Here is a 19,874-nt window from a genome sequence, read left to right as displayed (position 1 = left end):
CTAATTCACATTATTAGACACAATTGCTATCGATGGATTTGCTGCCTGGTGGAATGCGAGTCTCCCCTTTTTGCAGGGCTACTGGAGTCAGAGTCACTGAAAGGACACAATAAATATTCCTGGGAAAACTGATTGTCATATATAAAACTGTGGTTTGGCGCTTTTCCATTACACAGTTGCATAGCAACAAAAGGATATAAAATTCCTGCTTGAGCGACTAGATGGTGAAATGTTATCTTTGAAGAAGCTGATTCAGGTTCTGAAATTAAAGCCCTTTAATTTCATTTCCTTTAAGGCAATTCCTTAAGAACTCCAGCTGTCCTTAGCAGCCAGTAGCAGATGAGGTTTGTAGACTGCAAGCTGATAACTCCAGCATTTGTGCTGTCACAAAAATGACATTTTTTGGTCTGAATCTGAGCTCAGATTCCCAGCTAAACCAAAGCCCAAAATCCCACCTGAAGTAATTGATTCAGCTCTCAGATCATACATTTGAAACGCAATCCTCGACTGCAACATTTACAAATATTTTCCCTATTGGCACTGAAATTGCACACCCAGGTCTCCGGATCTTTGCATCTCCTAAAAAAAGAGACAAATATTAAAATATGGTTTTCAGTATTTAACAAAAAAAAAAAAAGAGTTCCTGTGATTTAAACCCTGCCGGAGGTTTAAAAAGCTGTGAAAAAATGTCGGATAAAATGTTCTTATTTAAAAAAAAAAACTCAAATTCCCTCTTCCTCTCTTAGAATTGTCAGTGGCACTTGGAGAAACGTGGCCAAGGCTGAAGATTCCCACCAGGAGGTTCTGTCTGGTTGTGCCTGCCCATCCTGGCGAGCAGTGAAACTTCACAGAAGACACTTTTGCTGCAATGTCTGTCCAACAACAACCAGAAAAGGATCTTTAATAAAATATCTGAATAGAGAAAATAAAGAAAAAAAAAAATCTTTCCTCCCCCTTCCGAGTCCGTGTCTGAAGGGTCCTATTTACAAAGGCCTCGCGTATTTACAACTCCGCCGAAATCACCGAGTCGTTGGGTCCGTGCATGCTGGAGTCCCCCAACAGCGAAGACTGCTTGGAGTCAATTTTGTAGGGTTTTTGAGTTTTATTGCCAAACACCGTCATCCCCATGCCCGCGGGGTGGCTGGGAATGGCCATGTGGGATAGCAAGGGAATGTTGGCTTCCTGGTTGGAGCCCGACGACGGCAGGCTGGTGACGTGGCCCGTGCTGGTGGAGCCGCTGGCGCTGCTGGGGGAGCGGCTCTTGGGAGGGGGACAGTGCTGGATCACCCTGGGGGGACCCTGCGGGGCGTAGTGGGGCGCAGGGAAGGCGGCGTAGCCCGGCGGGATGGGGTACCCGTTGATGGGGATGTAGCGCTGGTTCTGAGCCAGGGGTGGCCCCATGAACCCTGCCAGCTGGCCCTGGGGGATGCCCTGTGCTGGGAACAGGTAGTTGGGGTACCTGGGGTTGCTGAGGTTGCTGACGGGGCTGGCGCTCAGCGAGGTGGTCTGGGTGGTGGCGTTGCCGCCCGAGGGTGTGGTGGAGCTGGTGTGGCTGGACAGGCCCTCCCAGGAGCGCAGGCGAGCGTGGATCTCCTTGAAGCGCGGCCTGCGGGAGGGCAGGTCGTGCCAGCACTCCGTCATCAGGCTGTACATCCTGGGGGGACAGTCCTCTGAGCACGGCAGCAGCTGCCGCTTCCGGATCATCTCGATCACCTCCTGGTTGCTGAATCCGTAGTAGGGCTGGAGGCCGAAGCTGAATATTTCCCACAGAACCACCCCAAAGGACCAGATGTCGGAGTCGGAGGAGAACTTGCCGTACATGATGGCCTCGGGGGGCATCCAGCGGATGGGCAGCAGCGACTTGTTCTGCACCCTGTAATAATCGGCCGAGTAGATCTCCCTGGAGAGCCCCAGGTCGGAGATCTTCACGTGGAGCTGCTCCCCGATCAGGATGTTACGGGCGGCCAGGTCCTTGTGGACGAAGAAGTGTCCGGCCAGGTACTCCATGCCGGCGGCGATCTGCACGGCGATGTGCAGGAAGTCTCCGTGGTCCAGGCTGGACTTGACCGTGCCGTCCTCGTCGCTGCTGCAGCCGACGTCGGAGTGGGGCGAGCGCATGACCAGGAACTCGTGCAGGTCGCCCTGGTTGGTGTACTCGAACAGGAGGCACACGGGCTGCTCCTGGGTCACCACGCCCAGCAGGCACACGATGTTGGGGTGGTGCAGCTCGGCCATCAGCGACGCTTCCTGCTGGAATTCCGCCCACTGCTGCGGGTTGTTGAAGTCTTTGAGGGTCTTGATGGCCACGAGCTGGGCGTGGTCCATGCCCGGCAGGTAGAGGTGGCCCTTGTAGATCTTCCCAAAGGCACACTCCCCCAGCTCCTCCATGAAGCGGACGGCGGAGAGGGGCAGTTCCTTGGCTTTGCTCTGTGGGAGAAACACCAGTGACACATCAGCACTTTGGAAAGGGAAATCTCTTGGTGCCCATCTTGGGATCCCAATCACCTTGGGATGTGTGGGAGCCAAGGAGATGGACACAGCAGCAATGATCCCCCCGGTGCCAGGCACAGCCCCAGGGACAGCAGGATCCAAACGGGATCACCACGCTCCGAAAGGTAACAGAAAGAATTCCTTTCCATCCTCCCCACAAGGTCAGATACAAGTACTGGGTCCAAATATATGCAGGAACCATCAGCATCTCAGCATTTGGCCTTGGGCATTTCTGTACTTCTGACTGAATGTGACTAATTTCAGGAATTGAGGCAATTCCCATGCTCTGAGAGGTCCATGAAGTGTTTTCTGAGCTGGGCCTTGGAGTTTTAGCAGGAAAAAAAATATTTTTGTTTTAAAAACCATGTCCTTGTAGCCAGTTCTCCCTTGATTTTGCTGTTAACCCTTCCAGGTACAGCAGAGTTTGTTTCTGCTGCCACTATTGCTGTTCCACCCTGAAACTCTGACAGTGAGTTTCTCAAAGGAGAAAGGCAAACCTTTTAAACATTTATTGCCCTTTGGTGTGCAGATATTCACTCCTGAGTCATAAAGAGCCTGTATTACCCCCAACTTCCACTTGTGCTTATAACACCCAAACCCACTCGTTTAGGGCCCTCAGTAAATCCACAGGTAGTAATTTAAGGTTAATGAGTTTGGGATCTAGGTTCTGTAAATTAGTGTAAACATTGCCATTTGCATTCCTGAAATCATGCAAGGCCAGCTTTCCAGTGGCAATGTGGGAAACAAACCTGACATTTCAAATAATCCTGGGAAAAAAAGCCATTTTAGCATGAATTAATTCTAATTGTATTGACCACTTATGACTTTTAAACAAACACTGCATTAATAACAACAACAACAACAACAACAACAACAACAACAACAATAATAATAATAATAATAATAATAATAATAATAATAATAATAATAATAACAATACTAGAGCCATTTAAGCAGGCAGCCCAGTAGACTGCACAGTGATGGCAGGAAATTAGCTATATTGTTGAGGAACAGATGGTTTATATTACCAAAATCCTTTAGGCTAAAACTTGTTTAGGTCTGGCATATTGTAAATTATATTTTAGTAATGAAAGTGAAATGACCTCTGTCTGACCTGAGCCTGGGTCTGTCTGTTTGAACCAACAGAGTGGAAAACTGGGGGAAGAAAATGAAGTCATAAAGTTTTGGCAGGAAGGGCTCATTTGGAGTGAAGCAGTTGTAAATCTGCTCAGCTTTTGTTTGACAAGTATTTGTCACACACGGGTGTCCAAAATGTAGGGAAGTGTAAAATACACAGGAGGCAGCAGGTGAGGGGGAAAGGGAGAGGGAAACCCACCCCTCCCACCTCTTCTTCAGCTCCAGGACAAGATGTCCTTAATTTATTATATTTTGGAAGGCAATTAAAACCCTTTAAAACTGGAGGAAATGCTAGCATTCCTATTTATTCAAGCAAACAACTGCCTCAGTGGGACCTTGAAGCTTAAATGTGTTTTCACCCAAAGCTGACATCAATTTTAAAAATAAGATTGCATTTCCTTTCCTTGAAAATACTGTTTGAAAGGCAATCAAAACACTGGAGACAGGGAGAGCTGGCTTTCCCAGTGGGAAAATCCTGAATTAGCATAAATAAAATGAATATATCCTTGCAGCACGTGACTTGTAAATTGAAAGGAAAGAGGATGGTCAATATTTCCAAAAATATTTCCAGGAATTTCTGCTTTCCTGTGCTGTGTGTGCCAGCAGGAAAAGTGGGTATTGCATTCTCAATAAAAAGATGCTGGCATTCCCATTATCTTCAGTTTAGCCAGGACTGAACCCCAAATTCCCAGCAGAACAGGGAGCAAGAAGCAACTCCAAATTTAATAAAATATTCCAGGAGGTTGGATGCAAGATGCAGTTTGGACACTGACTTTATTAAATGATATTTTTTACTGCTACCAACAATTTGACATAAAACTACTCCAAGCTGTACAGGAAAGCTGGAATTGGGAACTTCCAAGGAAAATTAAGATAAAATCACCAGACCAGCGTGTGTGGGATTGAGATACAGGTTTTCACTCTAAAATGCTTCAAAAGAACAAAGCCCACCAAATTCCAAATGAGCAAAGCCCATCAAGTTCTTGAAGAGCCATAAAATATCCTGAGCTGGAAGGGACCCCTGAGGATCAAGAGCCTTGGCATGGTGTGAAACACAAGGGAAAGCTTTTTCCAGGGAATTCCTGTGCCTCTGGATGCACTTCCAGCCCTGCCCTGGGTGACACAGGCACCTCTGCACATCCCACCAGGAAATCAGGGGCACGAGGCTGATCACACTTCAATCGAAATGATTCTTAAAATTCTTCCTGAACGTGGGGCTGTGGTGAAGCCAAACACCAGCAGCAGGAGCTGTGCTGCAGGCAGAGTTTTGGGGTTGTTTTGGTCATTTCTGCTTTTAACTGAGGCAATGGGTAAGCCTGAAAACCCAAGGAACAAATCTTTCCAAAGGTGATTTTAGCTGAGTGGAAGGTGACAGATGAACTGAGCAGAGCCATGAAAAGCTCTCCTGAGGAAATGCTGAATCACATCTTTACCTGCATTACTGTCTCGCTTAAATGAGGTGTTTTAGAGATGCTTCAGGAAGGGCTTTCTTGCTTTATCACACAAAAACTCCAGTACTTTTCCAGGCACACAGGAATTACCCCCTTGCTCCTGTACATGCTTCTGAGAAAACCCTCACAAAAATCACACAAATCACAGGCTGGAAACCACCTGAATATTTCAGTGCTGGGTTGTTTGAAGCATTCCTCTCCCTGCCTGTGGAGACAGAGAGTGTGGAAGCAGAAATCTGGGTTTACCTTTGGTTTGTAGGCGTTGAGCATGGACATCTCCACGTTCTGTCCCCGGACGTGTTTTGGCTGCCTCTGCACTGGAGGGGACGAGGATTTCTGGTTGTTTCGACAGATGCAGATGAAGAAAAAGAGCAAGGCTATGGCCAGGGGGATGGTGACACTTGGCACCAGGATGTACAGGATTTCCATTTTATTCTTTTCCTTGGAATCCTTGTAATCTGGTTCAGAAAGAGGAAAAAAAAAAGAAAAGAAGCCCCGCAAAGGAATGAAGCATCCCACAGAGTCAAACACATCCCTGGGTCAGCTAAAAAGTGTTAAAAAGAATAAAACATCCTTTTTATCTTGCTGAAATCTACCTTGAATGCTGCTTTACTTAATTAATGTTCAAAGAAAAAATTATTTTGTGGAGTAACAATTCTGTGAGGACACACAGGAACTGTCCCTGGCAGGACAAACCTACTGATGGGCAGGAATGCTGTGAGGTGGCCTCAGCTTGGGCTGAAATTAAGTCATGGTCTAACACAGATCCACAGAAAAGGGAATTTCTAAAACACCCTATGGAAAAAGCTTGTGGGAGGTGCCCTTCCCACAACTGGGAGTTGGAACTAAATGATTTTTAAGGTCCCTTCCAAGCCAGACTATTCTGTGATTCTGAGAAAAGCTCTGATGGGAATACAAACTCCTCATTTTGTGTCTTGGTTGGAGACAATTTAAAGGAGGACATTCTGGATTGAGCTGCCTCCCTTTAAAGGTTCAGCCATTCCCTTTCCACCAAAAAGGAATGGATCCAAGCAGATGGAAGTGAAAAAAGAACAGTTCACTACAAGCAGAACCAGGCAAGCAGTGTGAGTGCCAGGAAAGCTGGAGCAGGGAGAGGAGGGAGGAATCCGGAGGAGCTGGGAAGGAGGATGGTGGAACACGGCCCAAAGGCTCCCTTCAATCCCTGCTCCCTCTCAGGGCTCTTCCCGGAGCATTTTGGAAACAGGATCTCCCCTTTGCCACTGCCTGTGCGGGATACCCAGCACTGCATCCCCTGGTGGGCTCCGGCTTCCCGGGAAACGCTGCTGAGGGAAGAGCAGCGGGACAGGGGAGAGGCTTTGGGAGGAGCTCAGGGAGCCCTCACTGGGATGACAAGGACAGATCCTTCATCCCAGTGCCCCGGGGAAAGGGACAGGGACAGATCCTTCATCCCAGTGCCCCGGGGACAGGGATAGGGACAGGGACAGATCCTTCATCCCAGTGCCCCGGGGAAAGGGACAGGGACAGATCCTTCATCCCAGTGCCCTGGGGACGGGGACAGGGATAGGGACAGAGCCTTCATCCCAGTGCCTCGGGGAAAGGGACAGGGATAGGGACAGAGCCTTCATCCCAGTGCCACGGGGACAGGAACAGGGACGGGGACAGATCCTCCATCCCAGTGCCTGGGGGAAAGGGACAGGGACAGATCTTTCATCCCAGTGCCCTGGGGACAAGGACAGATTCCCTCTCGCATTTCCCTGGAGCATTCCCAAGGTTTAGGGTGGAATTACACCCGGATTAACTCACTTACTACAGGGGAACTCAGGGTCCCTGGAGCCCAGGCAGCCCTGGCTGTTTCCAAGGGAATTGGGAATGCCTGAGGCAGCCTTGGGGAGTCTGGGAGAATGTGGAAAGTTTTATTATCCCTGCAGGGTCACTCCAGTTTGTTTGTCTGTGTTTTCCAGGCTGGATTTGTACAAGTGCTTAGCGGCCCACATGGATCTCTTCTATGCACTTCATTAAACATGAACTTGATCTGAAGCTTGGGCTCGACTCAAATTGTGACAGAGGCAAAGTTCAAATGGTTCTGGATGTCACTTTGCATAACCCCTCTCCTCTTCCAGGGTCACGCTGTCCTCTGCTCTCCCCACACTCCTCTCTGGTCATTGCTCTCAGATTAATTTGTGCCATCTGGTTTTCAATTGAGAGGAGAGGTAGCCCGAATATTCCTACAGCCTTTGGGAAATGGAAGAGGACTAAAGCACCATCCCCAGGACATTTCCCCTGTTCCCAGAGAGGCAGGGATTCACACACTGCCCTTCCCAACCTTTTTAGACTTGGCTTTGCTAAGCCTCATGCTCGAATTACCCCGTGTTTCACATCTCCCCACAATCAGGCTGACAAACTTTGATGAAACAAATCTCTCCCAGCTTGTGAGATACAGTTGAAAAAAGGAAAAGAAAGCAGCAGCGCGAGGCAGAGGGAGACCTGGGCACCAGTTCATCACCTGAGCTATTCCAGTCAAAAGCAATTATTATTCTTATTAAGTAGCAGCCCCCCCCCCCCCCAAGTGAAGCCTCATTAGGTTAATGGGTTTCTTGGGAGCCACCCTAATTAAATCCATTACCCATCTAGGCATGTCCTGGTGTGGCAGAATGCACAATACTGATTAAAATGGGCCTGAAATGGCTCTTTCAGCCAGTGCAAAACCAGCAGAATGCGTGTCCCACACGGGTACTCTGGTTTTAGTATGCAAATTATCACTTAACAATTCAATTACTGCTCACCTGATCCAGCTCTGTTTGCATTTAGAATAATAAAGCCACAGAACAACGAGTACCATTTAAGGCAGCAGTGAGAGGTTTTGGCAATTAAAACCTTTGTCAGGAATTCTCTAGCCCGGCCAGCCCACCTCAGTTATTATCAAGCAAAGCTTGAAAAATCAGAGAATTTGGCTCCAAAAGAATCCTGGTATCCCAGATCAAAAGCTGAGCCAGGCCTGGCACCTCAGAGCCCATCTAGAGGGGACTGGCACAAGAATCTCCAGGGTAGTTTTTTGTTGTTTCTGTTGAAATAACAGCAGAAGAGATACAGGACTGGAAAAGTGCAGGGAAAATCACGGAATTGTTGAGGTTGGAAAAACCCTCAGAGATCAGCAAGTCCAACTCTTAAACCAGATCTGCCAACACAGTTCAGGCCTTGCTTTAAAAATAGAGGTGACATTACCAGGTCCTCTTAAATGGAATTGAAGTTTGTATTTACAGAACTGCTCTGGCTGCATTTTGGCTTTGCAAAATTAACAAAAAGGGAGATTCAGCTCTCATTTAATTCTGCTTTTCAGAGACCCGGGGGGAAGTGAATGGAAGACCTGAACAAATGGGTCCTAATTGTTTTATCTGCATGTAGAAATAACAATATTGATAACAGGCCAAGGAAAAAAAATACAGCTATTTGCACGGACATGCCAGAAATGCACCCAGAGATGTTATGAAAATTCAAAGTTTCACACAAAATTTGATGTTGCCTACAAGTTGTCACAGTAACATTTACCTTTCCCCTTGGAAATGAGATACCTTTGATGTTCCTGCTGCATAGCCAGAACCAAATTAATTTTTTTCTGGTTATGGTTATGAACATTCCTGCAGTGAGACATGTTCTGAGTCTGCTCCAAAGTCTTTTTCAATTAATGGAAAGATGGGAATCGTTGCCAAAATGGGATTTAAATTATGTTCTTACTGAAAGGGTAGATCAGGGGGAAGGCAGATAGTCTGGGCTCTATCATGTGCATCTCAAACCCTCTCCCTCTTTTTGGGCCCCTCACAAGAAGAAAGCCATGGAAGGGCTGGAGTGTGTCCAGGGAAAGGAATGGAGCTGGGAAGGGGCTGGAGCAGCTGAGGGAGCTGGGAAAGGGCTGGAGAATCCCTGAGGGGACTGGGAAAGGGATGGAGAATTCCTGAAGGAGCTGGGAAGGGGCTGGAGAATTCCTGAGGGAGCTGGGAAGGGGCTCAGATGGAGAAAAGGAGGCTCAGGGGGGACCTTGTGGCTCTGCACAAGTCCCTGACAGGAGGGGACAGCCGGAGGGATTTGGGATCTGCTCCCGGGAACAGGGACAGGAGCAGAGGGAACAGCCTCAAGTTACACCAGAGGATGTTTAGATTGGACATCAGGGGAAATTTCTCCACTGAAAGGGTTGTCCAGGCCTGGCACAGCAGTGGTGAGGTCTAAAAAGGGACTTAAGGGAATTTAAAGCTGTGTGGATGTGGCACTTGGGGACATGCGGCAGTGGTGGCCTTGGCAGTGCTGGGGATGGTTGGACTGAGTGACCTCAGAGGGCTTTTCCAATCTAAACAATTCCATGTTTCTATTATTTAATTTGGCCTAAGGATTTGTACTGATTGGAACAACAACAACAACCAGGAAAGTCAGGAACACCTGAGCTGGCAGTGCACAGCCATTCCCCAGGAAATGATTTTCATGCCACCACTTTGTCACTGCAGGGGCAGCAAGTGCTCCCTCGGAGCCACCCTTTCCTACATCTCTGTCCTTAGGGACTCACCAAACACACTTTGTGCACCAAACCCTTCCCCTTTTTATCCCCTAAACTCCGACCCAACCCAGGCCAGGCGTTACCACAGGCTGGGACATCGCAGAGCTCCGACTTGAAGTTCTCATCCAAGGTGAAGCACCACGGGGCGTCCTTCTGGTTGCCGGGGTTCCTGCAGTAGGAGTGGCCCCCGTTGAGCTCGGGGTACCTGGCAGCAGTGAAGGTGTGGGTGTGGGGGTACTGCGAGTTCCAGGGCTGGCACTGCCGCCCCGAGCGCGTCACGCTCACCGTGCCCCGGTAATCCACGCCCGTGCTGTTGTAGCACCTGTGGTCTGCAAAGACAACCAAAAGACAAATTCAGTCGTTGATGAAGAGATGGGAGAGATGGAAAGCTCCTCCACGGGCATCTCACCGCTGGGAAATCCATGGGAAAGGGTCCAGCTTTCGCTGCGTGATGGTCCCAGGCTATTCCCAAGCACACTGGAAGCTGGGTTGCAAAAGCACGACCTTTAACTTCTAATTAAACTCTTCATTAACAGCTCGAGGGAAGGTTGAGGTGCCTCAGGGATTCAGGCAACACCTGAGGTGCATGCAGGGATTCACAACCACAGCCTTGGGTTCCTGCAGGGACCCAGCTCTGGTGAAAATATTTTTTATTCTGTTGGTTCTTGAAGAGCAAAACTGAAACCTGAGCTGAAAACCCCATCAGGCTTTGGAGTTGAGTTCATCTTCTCATCATTAAATGGCCAGATGGGATATAATTAATTAACTGTCTATATTTTTTATGCAATTACAGGATCATAGGATCCTTAAGGTTGGAAAAGGCTGCTAAGATCGAGTCCAACCATTCCCCAGCACTGCCAGGGTCACCACTGACCACGTCTCCAAGTTCCACATCCACAGGAATTTTAAATCCCTCCAGGAATGGGGACTCCATCACTGTGCTGGATGCATCTCCAGATGAGCTGTTGGCATCTCCCAGTACGGCCCAGTTTGGGAGCCTGGGCTCCAGTCTGGTGTGGCTGCAAGGCAGAGCCTGCTTTGCACTCACATTCCTGGGGGGATTTAAAGCTTATGCTCCTGTAGTGAAAATAGCTCCTGCCAAGCGTTTTTAGTACAAGCTACACAAAAGAAAGCAAAACTACAGAGGGAAATTGAATTGCAGCCATTATTTTCATAGGAAAGTGGAGAATTTCTGGGAGTCCAGTTTTATGTTTGACTCTTCAGGTGTGGATGGGCTGTGAACAGGCTGCCTGATCAAGGACTGGGCTCAGCCAGAGCCTAAATTTAGGCTGGCTTAGCCCTACAGATGTTCCTGGTGACAAGGATCCCCCACTGCCCCTGTGGTGCTGCCAGAGCAGGCTCAGGTGGGAGGAGGATGAGGGAAGAAGGGAGGAGAAATCCACCCATATTCCTCAGCATCCAAATGTTTACACTCCACAGTTTCCTACCCCATATTACTTAGAAAAGACCTGAAAATATCCTTCAGAATTCCTGGAAAAACACCCCTTCAGAATTCCTGAAAAAAAGAACAGCCCTTCAGAATTCATGAAAAAACCCTTCAGTATTCCTGAAAATAAACCTTCAGAATTCCTTAATAAAACCTTTCAGAATTCCTGAAAAAAAAAACAACTTCCAGAATTCCTGAAAAAGAAAAAAAAAACCCTCAAGAATTCTTGTAAAAATAAAAATATCTTCAGAATTCCTGAAAAAAACCCTTCAGAATTCCTGTAAAAAAAAAAAAAAAAAAAAAAACAAACCAAAAACAACTTTCAGAATTCCTGAATAAAAACCCTTCAGAATTCCTGTAGAAAAGAACAACCCTTCAGAATTCCTGAAAAAACCATTCTAAATTCCTGAAAAAAACCTTAAAAACCCCTTCAGAATTCCTGAAAAACCTCTTCACAACCCCTACCCCTGCTGGAGAAACTGGGGGAATGCTGGAGCTGAAAAATTCACCTGTGAGCACTGGCTCCAAGCTGGGTGCACAAACTTTTCCATCAGTGATGCACAGCATCACCTTTCCCATGGAATATCAAACATTTCCCACTTGTGCAGGACAAGGATTCCTCTGCAGACACCCCCGTGAGACCCACTTGGTGTTCTCTTCCAGATAAGAAAAAACTACTTTATTAGAATAACTAATGCTAGAAAAATGACCTCGCTTATCTTTCTAGAAGATAATTGGTTAGAATTGTTTGTCTGTAACTGGTTATTTTACACACAGAACTTTCATGTAGTTGGATAGTGTTCCAATCCTGTACTCTATTGGTTCACTTTTGATCCATCTGAACCCTATAAAATACCTGTAGTATCCCATATATTTGGGCTGCTGCCCGACATCCCTTGTGATTTAATTCTGTACCCCATGGACCTATTTTCAATCCACCCAAACTTTATAAAATACCTGTAGTATCCCATATATTTGAGCTTCTGCCTGACATCCCTTGTGTTCCAATCCTGTACCCTATTGGTTCACTTTTGATCCATCTGAACCCTATAAAATACTTGTAGTATCCCATATATTTGGGTTGCTGTCTGACATCCCCTGTGATTTAATTCTGTACCCTATGGACCTATTTTCAATCCACCCAAACTTTATAAAATACCTGTAGTATGCCATGTATTTGGGCTGCTACCTGACTTCCCTTGTGATTTAATCCTGTATCCTCTTGACTTATTTTCAATCAACCCAAACCCTATTAAATACCAGTATTATCCCATGTATTTGGGCTGCTGCCTGACATCCCTTGTGTTTCAATCCTGTACCCTATGGACTTATTTTCAATCCACCCAAACTTTATAAAATACCTGTAGTATCCCATATATTTGGGCTGCTGCCTGACATCCCTTGTGATTTAACCCTGTACCCTATTGACTTATTTTCAATCCACCCAAACCCTATAAAATACCTGTAGTATCCCATATATTTGGGTTGCTGCCTGACATCCCTTGTGATTTAATTCTGTACCCCATGGACCTATTTTTGATCCACCCAAACCCTATAAAACACCTGTAGTATCCCATATATTCGTTCTGCTGCCTGAATTCCCTCACGGAACCAATCCTGTGGAAAACGTCGGCGCTGCTCTCGCGGTCTCAGTGGCTGAGGAAGGTCCCAGCGAGCGAAGCTGAAACCCCAGCAGAGCTGCCTGCCCAGAGAGGCAGTGCTCGCGGACCCCGTGGCTGAAACGCGCCCCAAGATTCGCACGCGCTCACTTTTATTTATGGGATCCGCCATGGGAATCCCGATGCGGATGCAGCTGGCAGCCTCGGGGCTGTCGGGCTGGGGCAGGTCCTCGCAGTTGGGGAGCTTCAACCTCATCAGGATCATGGGGTTGGACCTGGCAAAGATGTACTCGGTCTGGCACAGGACGTTCTCCAGGATCTCGCACTCATCCCGGCACAGATCCCGAGGCTTGGGAGCCGAGGAGGCGTCGTCGCAGTAGGGGAAGGCGTAGTGGCACAGGGAGGGGATGGCAAACTGGGAGCATTTATCCGACAGATGGCTGGACGTGCCGATCATGGTGAAGGCAGCTGCAAAACACACACCGGGCTTTCACTTGGGAGTGTTTTCCCTGTGCTGTTGACTTCCCAGTAAAAGCATCGCTTCCCACTGCGGCTGCGCAGGTGATGAGCGGGAATGCGCAGAGCTAATTACGCTGCAAGTTATTAACGATGCTGATTTCACTGACAAGGAAAATACAGCAGGTTTTCATCACGGGATTAATGTTAAACCCAACCCCCAAACATAATTCTTCCTTCAACTATTCCTTTAATTATTCCTTTTATTATTAATTTCATTATTCATTTCATTATTAATTTAATTATTCGTTTCATTATTCATTTCGTTATTCGTCTCATTATTCGTCTCATTATTCATTTCATTACTCGTCTCATTATTCATTTCATTATTCCTTTCAATATTCCTTTCAATATTCCTTTCAATTATTCCTTTCAATTATTCCTCTTTTTCCTCCCAGATAACTTCGAATAATTTATAAATTCATGTAATATTTCGAAGCCCAACAGGTAAACTCCAAATTCCTGCATCGGTTCCTTCGTAGGAGGTGACAATTTTCATATGATCCCAAATAATTTGGCAAACTAAATGCTGGAAGATTATGAACTGGTGGCTTCACATTGCCTTTCTTGAGAAAATGAAGCCTGGGTTTTTTTTGGTTTTTTTTTTGTTTTTTTTTTTTTGCCATGCTGGCAGTGTTTGGAGGCAAAAGGAGAAGAGAAATTTGGGATTTGGAGACAAAGGGAGAAGAGAAATTTGGGATATTCTGACTGCAACAAGAAAAAAAAATCTGAATATAGAGATGATTACCAGGGCTAGAACCAGGCCAGTTTAATTTATATGAAAAATAGGGAATATTATGATATCTATGATATCTGTGAATTTAGCAACCCCATCAGCACATCCCACAAAAATAATGGCAACTGTTTGTCCCCTAAATCCAAAGGAAAACCACTACTTGCTGCACAATTTCTGCAGCTTTTCCCAGCACCTAAATTATTCCAGCCCTTTAAAATCAACAAAAGCTGGTTCCCCTTTGCTTTCAAAACCTGCTGGGGTAACAGCAGCCCCGAGTCTCCCAGAAGCTGTAAACACACAGCCCTTTCTCCTTGAAAAATCTTTTTTTTTAAGGTGTTTTGGGATGAGCTGGAGGAGCAGGGACACCCAGACAAACTCACGGCAAGAGGGAATAAAGACCAAAGCAAAATAACATTGCTGTTTATAAAATTCCAGCAGCTTTTTGGGAGCAGGCAGCTCGTTGGGGAAGCAGCCAAGGAGTTTTTACCCACCTGTAATCTGATTTTCTATTTCCCCCTGCATGTGCAAGGACTCCATGTAGATGGTTCTGTTCCCAATGAAGCGGGCACAGGCAATGCCCCTGTAAGGCTGGCAAAACCCATCCTCCTCATACTCATCCCTGAAATCAGCCAAGAAACATGAAATTGTGACTGCAAAATATTGAAAATTAGGATTACTTCCTTCTGTTCAACAAGATCTTGAATGTTTCTTTGTTTGAATAAACCCCCTTCATCTGCCTGGTAAAAAAAATGAAAAGTGGCGTTTCAGCTTAGCCAAAATACACATTAATGTTGTAAGAAATGAGTGCTTTTAAGGCTCTGCTCAGAAATACACCCAGCCTTGATTAGAAGAGAAATACAAACTGCCTGGAAAAAATAGGATTGATGTTTATTTAAAGCAGCTAACACATAGCTTTCTATTTTTGAACCAAGCTTATGCTTAATATTGATAAACACAGCAGGAAGAGTCATGCAAGCAGAATTTAAAATGTATATAGAAAATCCAACCTCTGCCAGCACCCGTACCCTGGAAATAGGAAATGTTTGCTCAGCCTTCCATGTGTAGCAACATTTAGTGCTAAAACAGAACCAAAACTGAGACAGGAGTTCAACAGACACATTTCTTTCATTAGGTGCTTTCTTTTAGGCAATACAGGAGACTTTTAATCCAGAAATCCAGATGGGAAATTATTTGCCAGTGCTTTTCAAACAAAGCAGAGAAAGGAAATTACCGAAGACCCAGGCAGACATTGGGTATTTTGAATAATCAACACTGAACAGGGGGTTTTAGTGGGGTTTTGAGGAGGGGTTTTAGCGCATGATCCCTGAAATCCCAGCTGTATGAACCAGCCCTCCCAATTCCTTCCTTCGAGGATCCACTCGGAGATATTTTGCGTTGAGATTTTTGGGATGAATTGTCTGGACGGACACCTCGGCTCTGCTTGAGGTCCCACCAAAAGGAATTGCTTCATGAAAATTTGCTGATATTTTCTTTGTTATTCCTGCCCAGCTCCTCTGCGGCTCTCAAATTCGGATAAATGATACTGGAATTTCCCTAGGGATGATGACAGCCGGGTAGGGAATTTTGTGTGCGCAATTCTCCCTCCCGCAGACGCAGAAAACCCAACAGGGCAATCACACTACGCCTTAATAAGAGAGAAAAAAAAAATCGGAGCTTTTTTTTTAATCAACTCTGCCATTAAGTTTAACAAAAGCCACTTTCATCCCCTCCTGAAGACCTTGGCTGTGAGAGCTTGGAAATGCAAATTCCATGGGGTCTCTTTGAAGTCTCCCATTCTTTGTGCTCGCTCCCAGCGCCCTGCCACCGCGGCCAGCGCCGCCTTAATGGGATTAGTGGGAAGAAGCGCTGGGATCGCCTTCCAGGACATCCGAGACATCCCCCGGCACTGCCGGGCTCCCAGAGCAGCGTCCCGGGATTCCCGCAGCGCTCACAGGGAGAAGCCAAACCCCAGGGATTAAGCGCAGCAATTGATGAGTGCGAAGGCGAGGGGGTGGGAAAGAGGGATGGGAGAGATGGAAAGCTCCTCCATGGGCATCTCACCGCTGGGAAATCCATGGGAAAGGGTCCAGCTTTCGCTGCGTGATGATCCCAGGCTATTCCCAAGCACACTGGAAGCTGGGTTGCAAAAGCACGACCTTTAACTGCTAATTAAACTCTTCATTAACAGCTCGAGGGAAGGTTGAGGTGCCTCAGGGATTCAGGCAACACCTGAGGTGCATGCAGGGATTCACAACCACAGCCTTGGGTTCCTGCAGGGACCCAGCTCTGGTGAAAATATTTTTTATTCTGTTGGTTCTTGAAGAGCAAAACTGAAACCTGAGCTGAAAACCCCATCAGGCTTTGGAGTTGAGTTCATCTTCTCATCATTAAATGGCCAGATGGGATATAATTAATTAACTGTCTATATTTTTTATGCAATTACAGGATCATAGGATCCTTAAGGTTGGAAAAGGCTGCTAAGATCGAGTCCAACCATTCCCCAGCACTGCCAGGGTCACCATTGACCACGTCTCCAAGTTCCACATCCACAGGGATTTTAAATCCCTCCAGGAATGGGGACTCCATCACTGTGCCAGCATCTGACCACCCTTTCTGTGAAGCAAACTCCCAAAATACCCAACCTGCCCTCCCCTGGCCCAGCCTGAGGCTGTTCTCTCTCCTCCTGTCCCTGTTTCCTGGGAGCAGATCCCAAATTCCCTCCGGCAGTCCCCTCCTGTCAGGAGTCCCTCCGGAGCCTCCTTTTCTCCAGGCTGAATTTATCATGGAATTTCACTCAAGGACTACACAGAGGCTCCTTTTTGGAGGGATGGAGACGCAGCAAGGATTGGCAGTGAGCAGGAACACCGGCTCACCCGGCTGGAATTCCCTGAGGAGCAGGATTTTGCAGATAATCTCAGGAGGGGGAGATTGGAGTAAAGAGGAAGGGCCAGGATGTCACCAGCTCTGCCCTGGGGCTGCATCCATCGGAATTAACACAGGGAAAACTGCGGATTAGTAGTTCTCGAGGTGCAGGAGCTACTTAGGATTGTTTTGGAAATCAGCTCCATAATGGGGCAGAAAGGTGAAACAAATGAAAGGAACAGGAGCATCAGGGTATACAGAGAGACCCTGAGAGTCCGTGGTCCCCTGGACTCTGCTCTGGGGGTCATGGGGACAAAAAAAAAAAAAAAAAAAAAAGGAGTGTGAGGTTCCTCTATTGAACAGCAGCTCCCAGAGCAGTTTTGGGGAGCAGCCACATCTCTCCCAAACCCTTTCCCATGGAACAGACGCTGCCGAGGTGATGATCGCCCTCTGCTTTCCAGACATTCCATCCAAACTCATCCAAATCCAGAGCCGGAGCCCCACACGAAACCCACAAAAGCGTGAAGGGCTCCTGCAGTTTAAACACATTCCCCACCTCCTGCTGCCCCCTGGCAGCGCTTTGGCTTTAAATACAGATATTTTCAGGTTTGGCTTTAAACACAGCGGTCGGGTTTTGGCTTTCAACACAGCAATCGGTTTTTGGTTTTAAATACACCTATAAGTTTTTTTGGCTTTAAACACAGCTATTATCAGGTTTGGCTTCAAACACACCTATCAGTTTTTTTGGCTTTAAACACAGCAATCGGTTTTTGGTTTTAAACACACCTATAAGTTTCTTGGCTTTAAACACAGCTATTATCAGGTTTGGGGTTTAAGCACACCTAATATCAGGTTTTGGCTTTAAACACATCTCTCGGTTTTTTGGGCTCAAGGCTGAGTCCGCATTCCCTTCCCACAGCCCGTGTTTGGCACCCCTCACCTGCTCTGAGTAAGGAATCACCGTATCCCTGCTCGGATGTGTTTCTGCTCCTTGATCCTAATCCCGCACAAGGAAGGTTCCCTTTGGCTCCAGCACGATGGAAATTAGACTTGATCCAGCAATTAATGTGTTAACATTTACAGACGAGCTTAAGTCCTAACGAGCTGGAAGTCAGTCCAAGCCTGGAGGCGTTTCTGATTGTGGATGGAACTTGAATCCCTTGTGCAAATTCTGGCTCCAGCGGGGAGGACAGCAGCCAGCAGGTGGAAAACAGGGATGGCAGCAAACAGGGACAATTCCAGCCCCACCACAGCACAGGATCTGGGGTCTGGGAAATGCCCCATAGCTGATCCCTGCTCCTTGCACTGCCTGTACCCCACAGATTCCCCCGGTGAGCGTTGGGTGAAGGCTGCACAAAAGTGCTGGGTTTTAATGATCAACAGATGATACAGCACTGTAGGGCTTTAAGATTCTTTCTTTTCAGATTTGGTTTCCATTCTGATCTCTGTTTCACTCTGTCAATACTCCTGGATGTTTATCTTGGAGCTTGCCCATTGCTTTTGGATCCCCCTGTGACAACACCTGTGGCTCGGTGTAAAACCAGCACCAAGGATTCATTTACACCGTGCCCAGGTGTCTCTGAGGATCTGAGTGCTCAAAGCTCACCGAAAACCAAGGAAGAGCTCCGAAGGGTGTCCACAGCCAGCTCCTCTCTAAGATCCCTTCCAGCCCAGCCATTCTCTGATTCCATCTCTTCATCCCAGCTGCTCCTGGAGCGAGGCTCCAGTGAATCCAGAGGCTCCTTCCAGAGCAGCTCCTTCCTGGAACTGGGCAGAATTTCTGTCTCTGCAGCTTTTTGGGCATTCCCACGCAAACCAGGCAGAGCAGAGAAATATTAACAATCAGTTTAAATTATTTATTTTATTGCTTAAGGCTGGAGGGGCTTTGTGGTACCACCTCCTCTGCAAGTGGTTCCTAAACCCAAACTATCTCTGCAAGGTTCTCTGTCAAACCCCACTTCCCAACATCCTGAATTTTATTTGCCAGGCTCTTTCTAAATCACCGGAAATCACCCAAATTTAAACATTTCTAGTAAATGCCAACAACATGTCCAGGAACTCAGTTCAGCAAAAGCTTTGTAATCAGGCTTTAACGTGAGTTCATTTAGAAATATTTCATATATTGATAGAAAACCTGAACCTGTGAGATCATGTTGTATTTATTTTTACAATCCAATATATTAAAAACACATATTCCAGAGATGCTGTAATTGTGTGGTCATTCCTACCACACCCCATGGATCTTTCTTTCTTTCTTTCTCTTTCTTTCTTTCTTTCTTTCTTTCTTTCTTTCTTTCTTTCTTTCTTTCTTTCTTTCTTTCTTTCTTTCTTTCTTTCTTTCTTTCTTTCTTTCTTTCTTTCTCTCTTTCTCTCTCTCTTTCTCTCTCTCTGTCTTTCTTTTCCTTCCCTCCCTCCCTCCTTTTTCTCTTTATCTCTTCCCCCTTTTGCCTTAAGAAGGGTTTAAATGAGTAACCTGCAAGAAAAAATCATAAGTACAGGACTAATTTGGATATCTTGAGCAAAAATGGCCAAGGGAGAGAACAGAACAAGGCAAGACAAAGTCCCAAATGCTTTGAGTGTCCCAAAAGCCAGCATGAATCCAGGTGTAAATGCAGAGAAGGTTGATTTATGAGAATTAACTCATCTGATGAGCAAAATCAAATAAATGCTGTATTATCTCCCAGATCTACCACGTGAGATGGAAAAGTTTTGGCTCTGGGTAAAGACTGCAGACATTTTCTTCACTGACAAAGTGAAAGACATTTTGTCTTGCCATTAATTAGAAGCTGTATCAATAAATTATTTTTATGGTTACGTACACCCAGTGCCCCCTCTCTGCATAAATTATCTGTACATTGTTAAATAAATTATATTTTGTTCCCTCCTCATGTTCCAGCTTCACACAAGATGAAATGAAAGGGTTTTGACTTGGCAGATCTCCCTTAAAGCAAACAGATGAATAAAATTTGCTCATACTTTCCAAAGAGCAAAACCCAGTTGCTTGTGCCTCGTTTGGAGAATGGGAACACCTTGGCTCTGTTTCATGATAATATTTCAGCACTTTTCTGCATTTCACTTTGCAAAAAAGGAG

General features: G+C 46.4%; 1 protein-coding gene across 1 annotated transcript in view; it reads right to left on the bottom strand.

Annotated features, from left to right (window-relative positions):
• Positions 1-246: 246 nt before the first annotated feature.
• Positions 247-19,874, bottom strand: part of ROR1 (receptor tyrosine kinase like orphan receptor 1) — a 147,701-nt gene continuing 128,073 nt past the window's right edge. Inside the window, exons 5-9 of the mRNA XM_062497948.1 lie at positions 14,413-14,540; positions 12,820-13,137; positions 9,687-9,932; positions 5,325-5,536; positions 247-2,427 (exon numbers count right to left, since the gene is read on the bottom strand). Coding sequence (XP_062353932.1) covers positions 1,003-2,427; positions 5,325-5,536; positions 9,687-9,932; positions 12,820-13,137; positions 14,413-14,540 — 2,329 coding nt within the window. The 3' untranslated portion in view covers positions 247-1,002. The remainder of the gene's footprint in view (positions 2,428-5,324; positions 5,537-9,686; positions 9,933-12,819; positions 13,138-14,412; positions 14,541-19,874) is intronic.

The sequence above is a fragment of the Cinclus cinclus genome, chromosome 8 (genome assembly GCF_963662255.1).
Source record: "Cinclus cinclus chromosome 8, bCinCin1.1, whole genome shotgun sequence".
Lineage (NCBI taxonomy): Eukaryota > Metazoa > Chordata > Aves > Passeriformes > Cinclidae > Cinclus > Cinclus cinclus.
The sequence above is the reverse complement of the archived record's forward strand: the minus strand, read 5'-3'. Positions and strand labels throughout refer to the sequence as shown.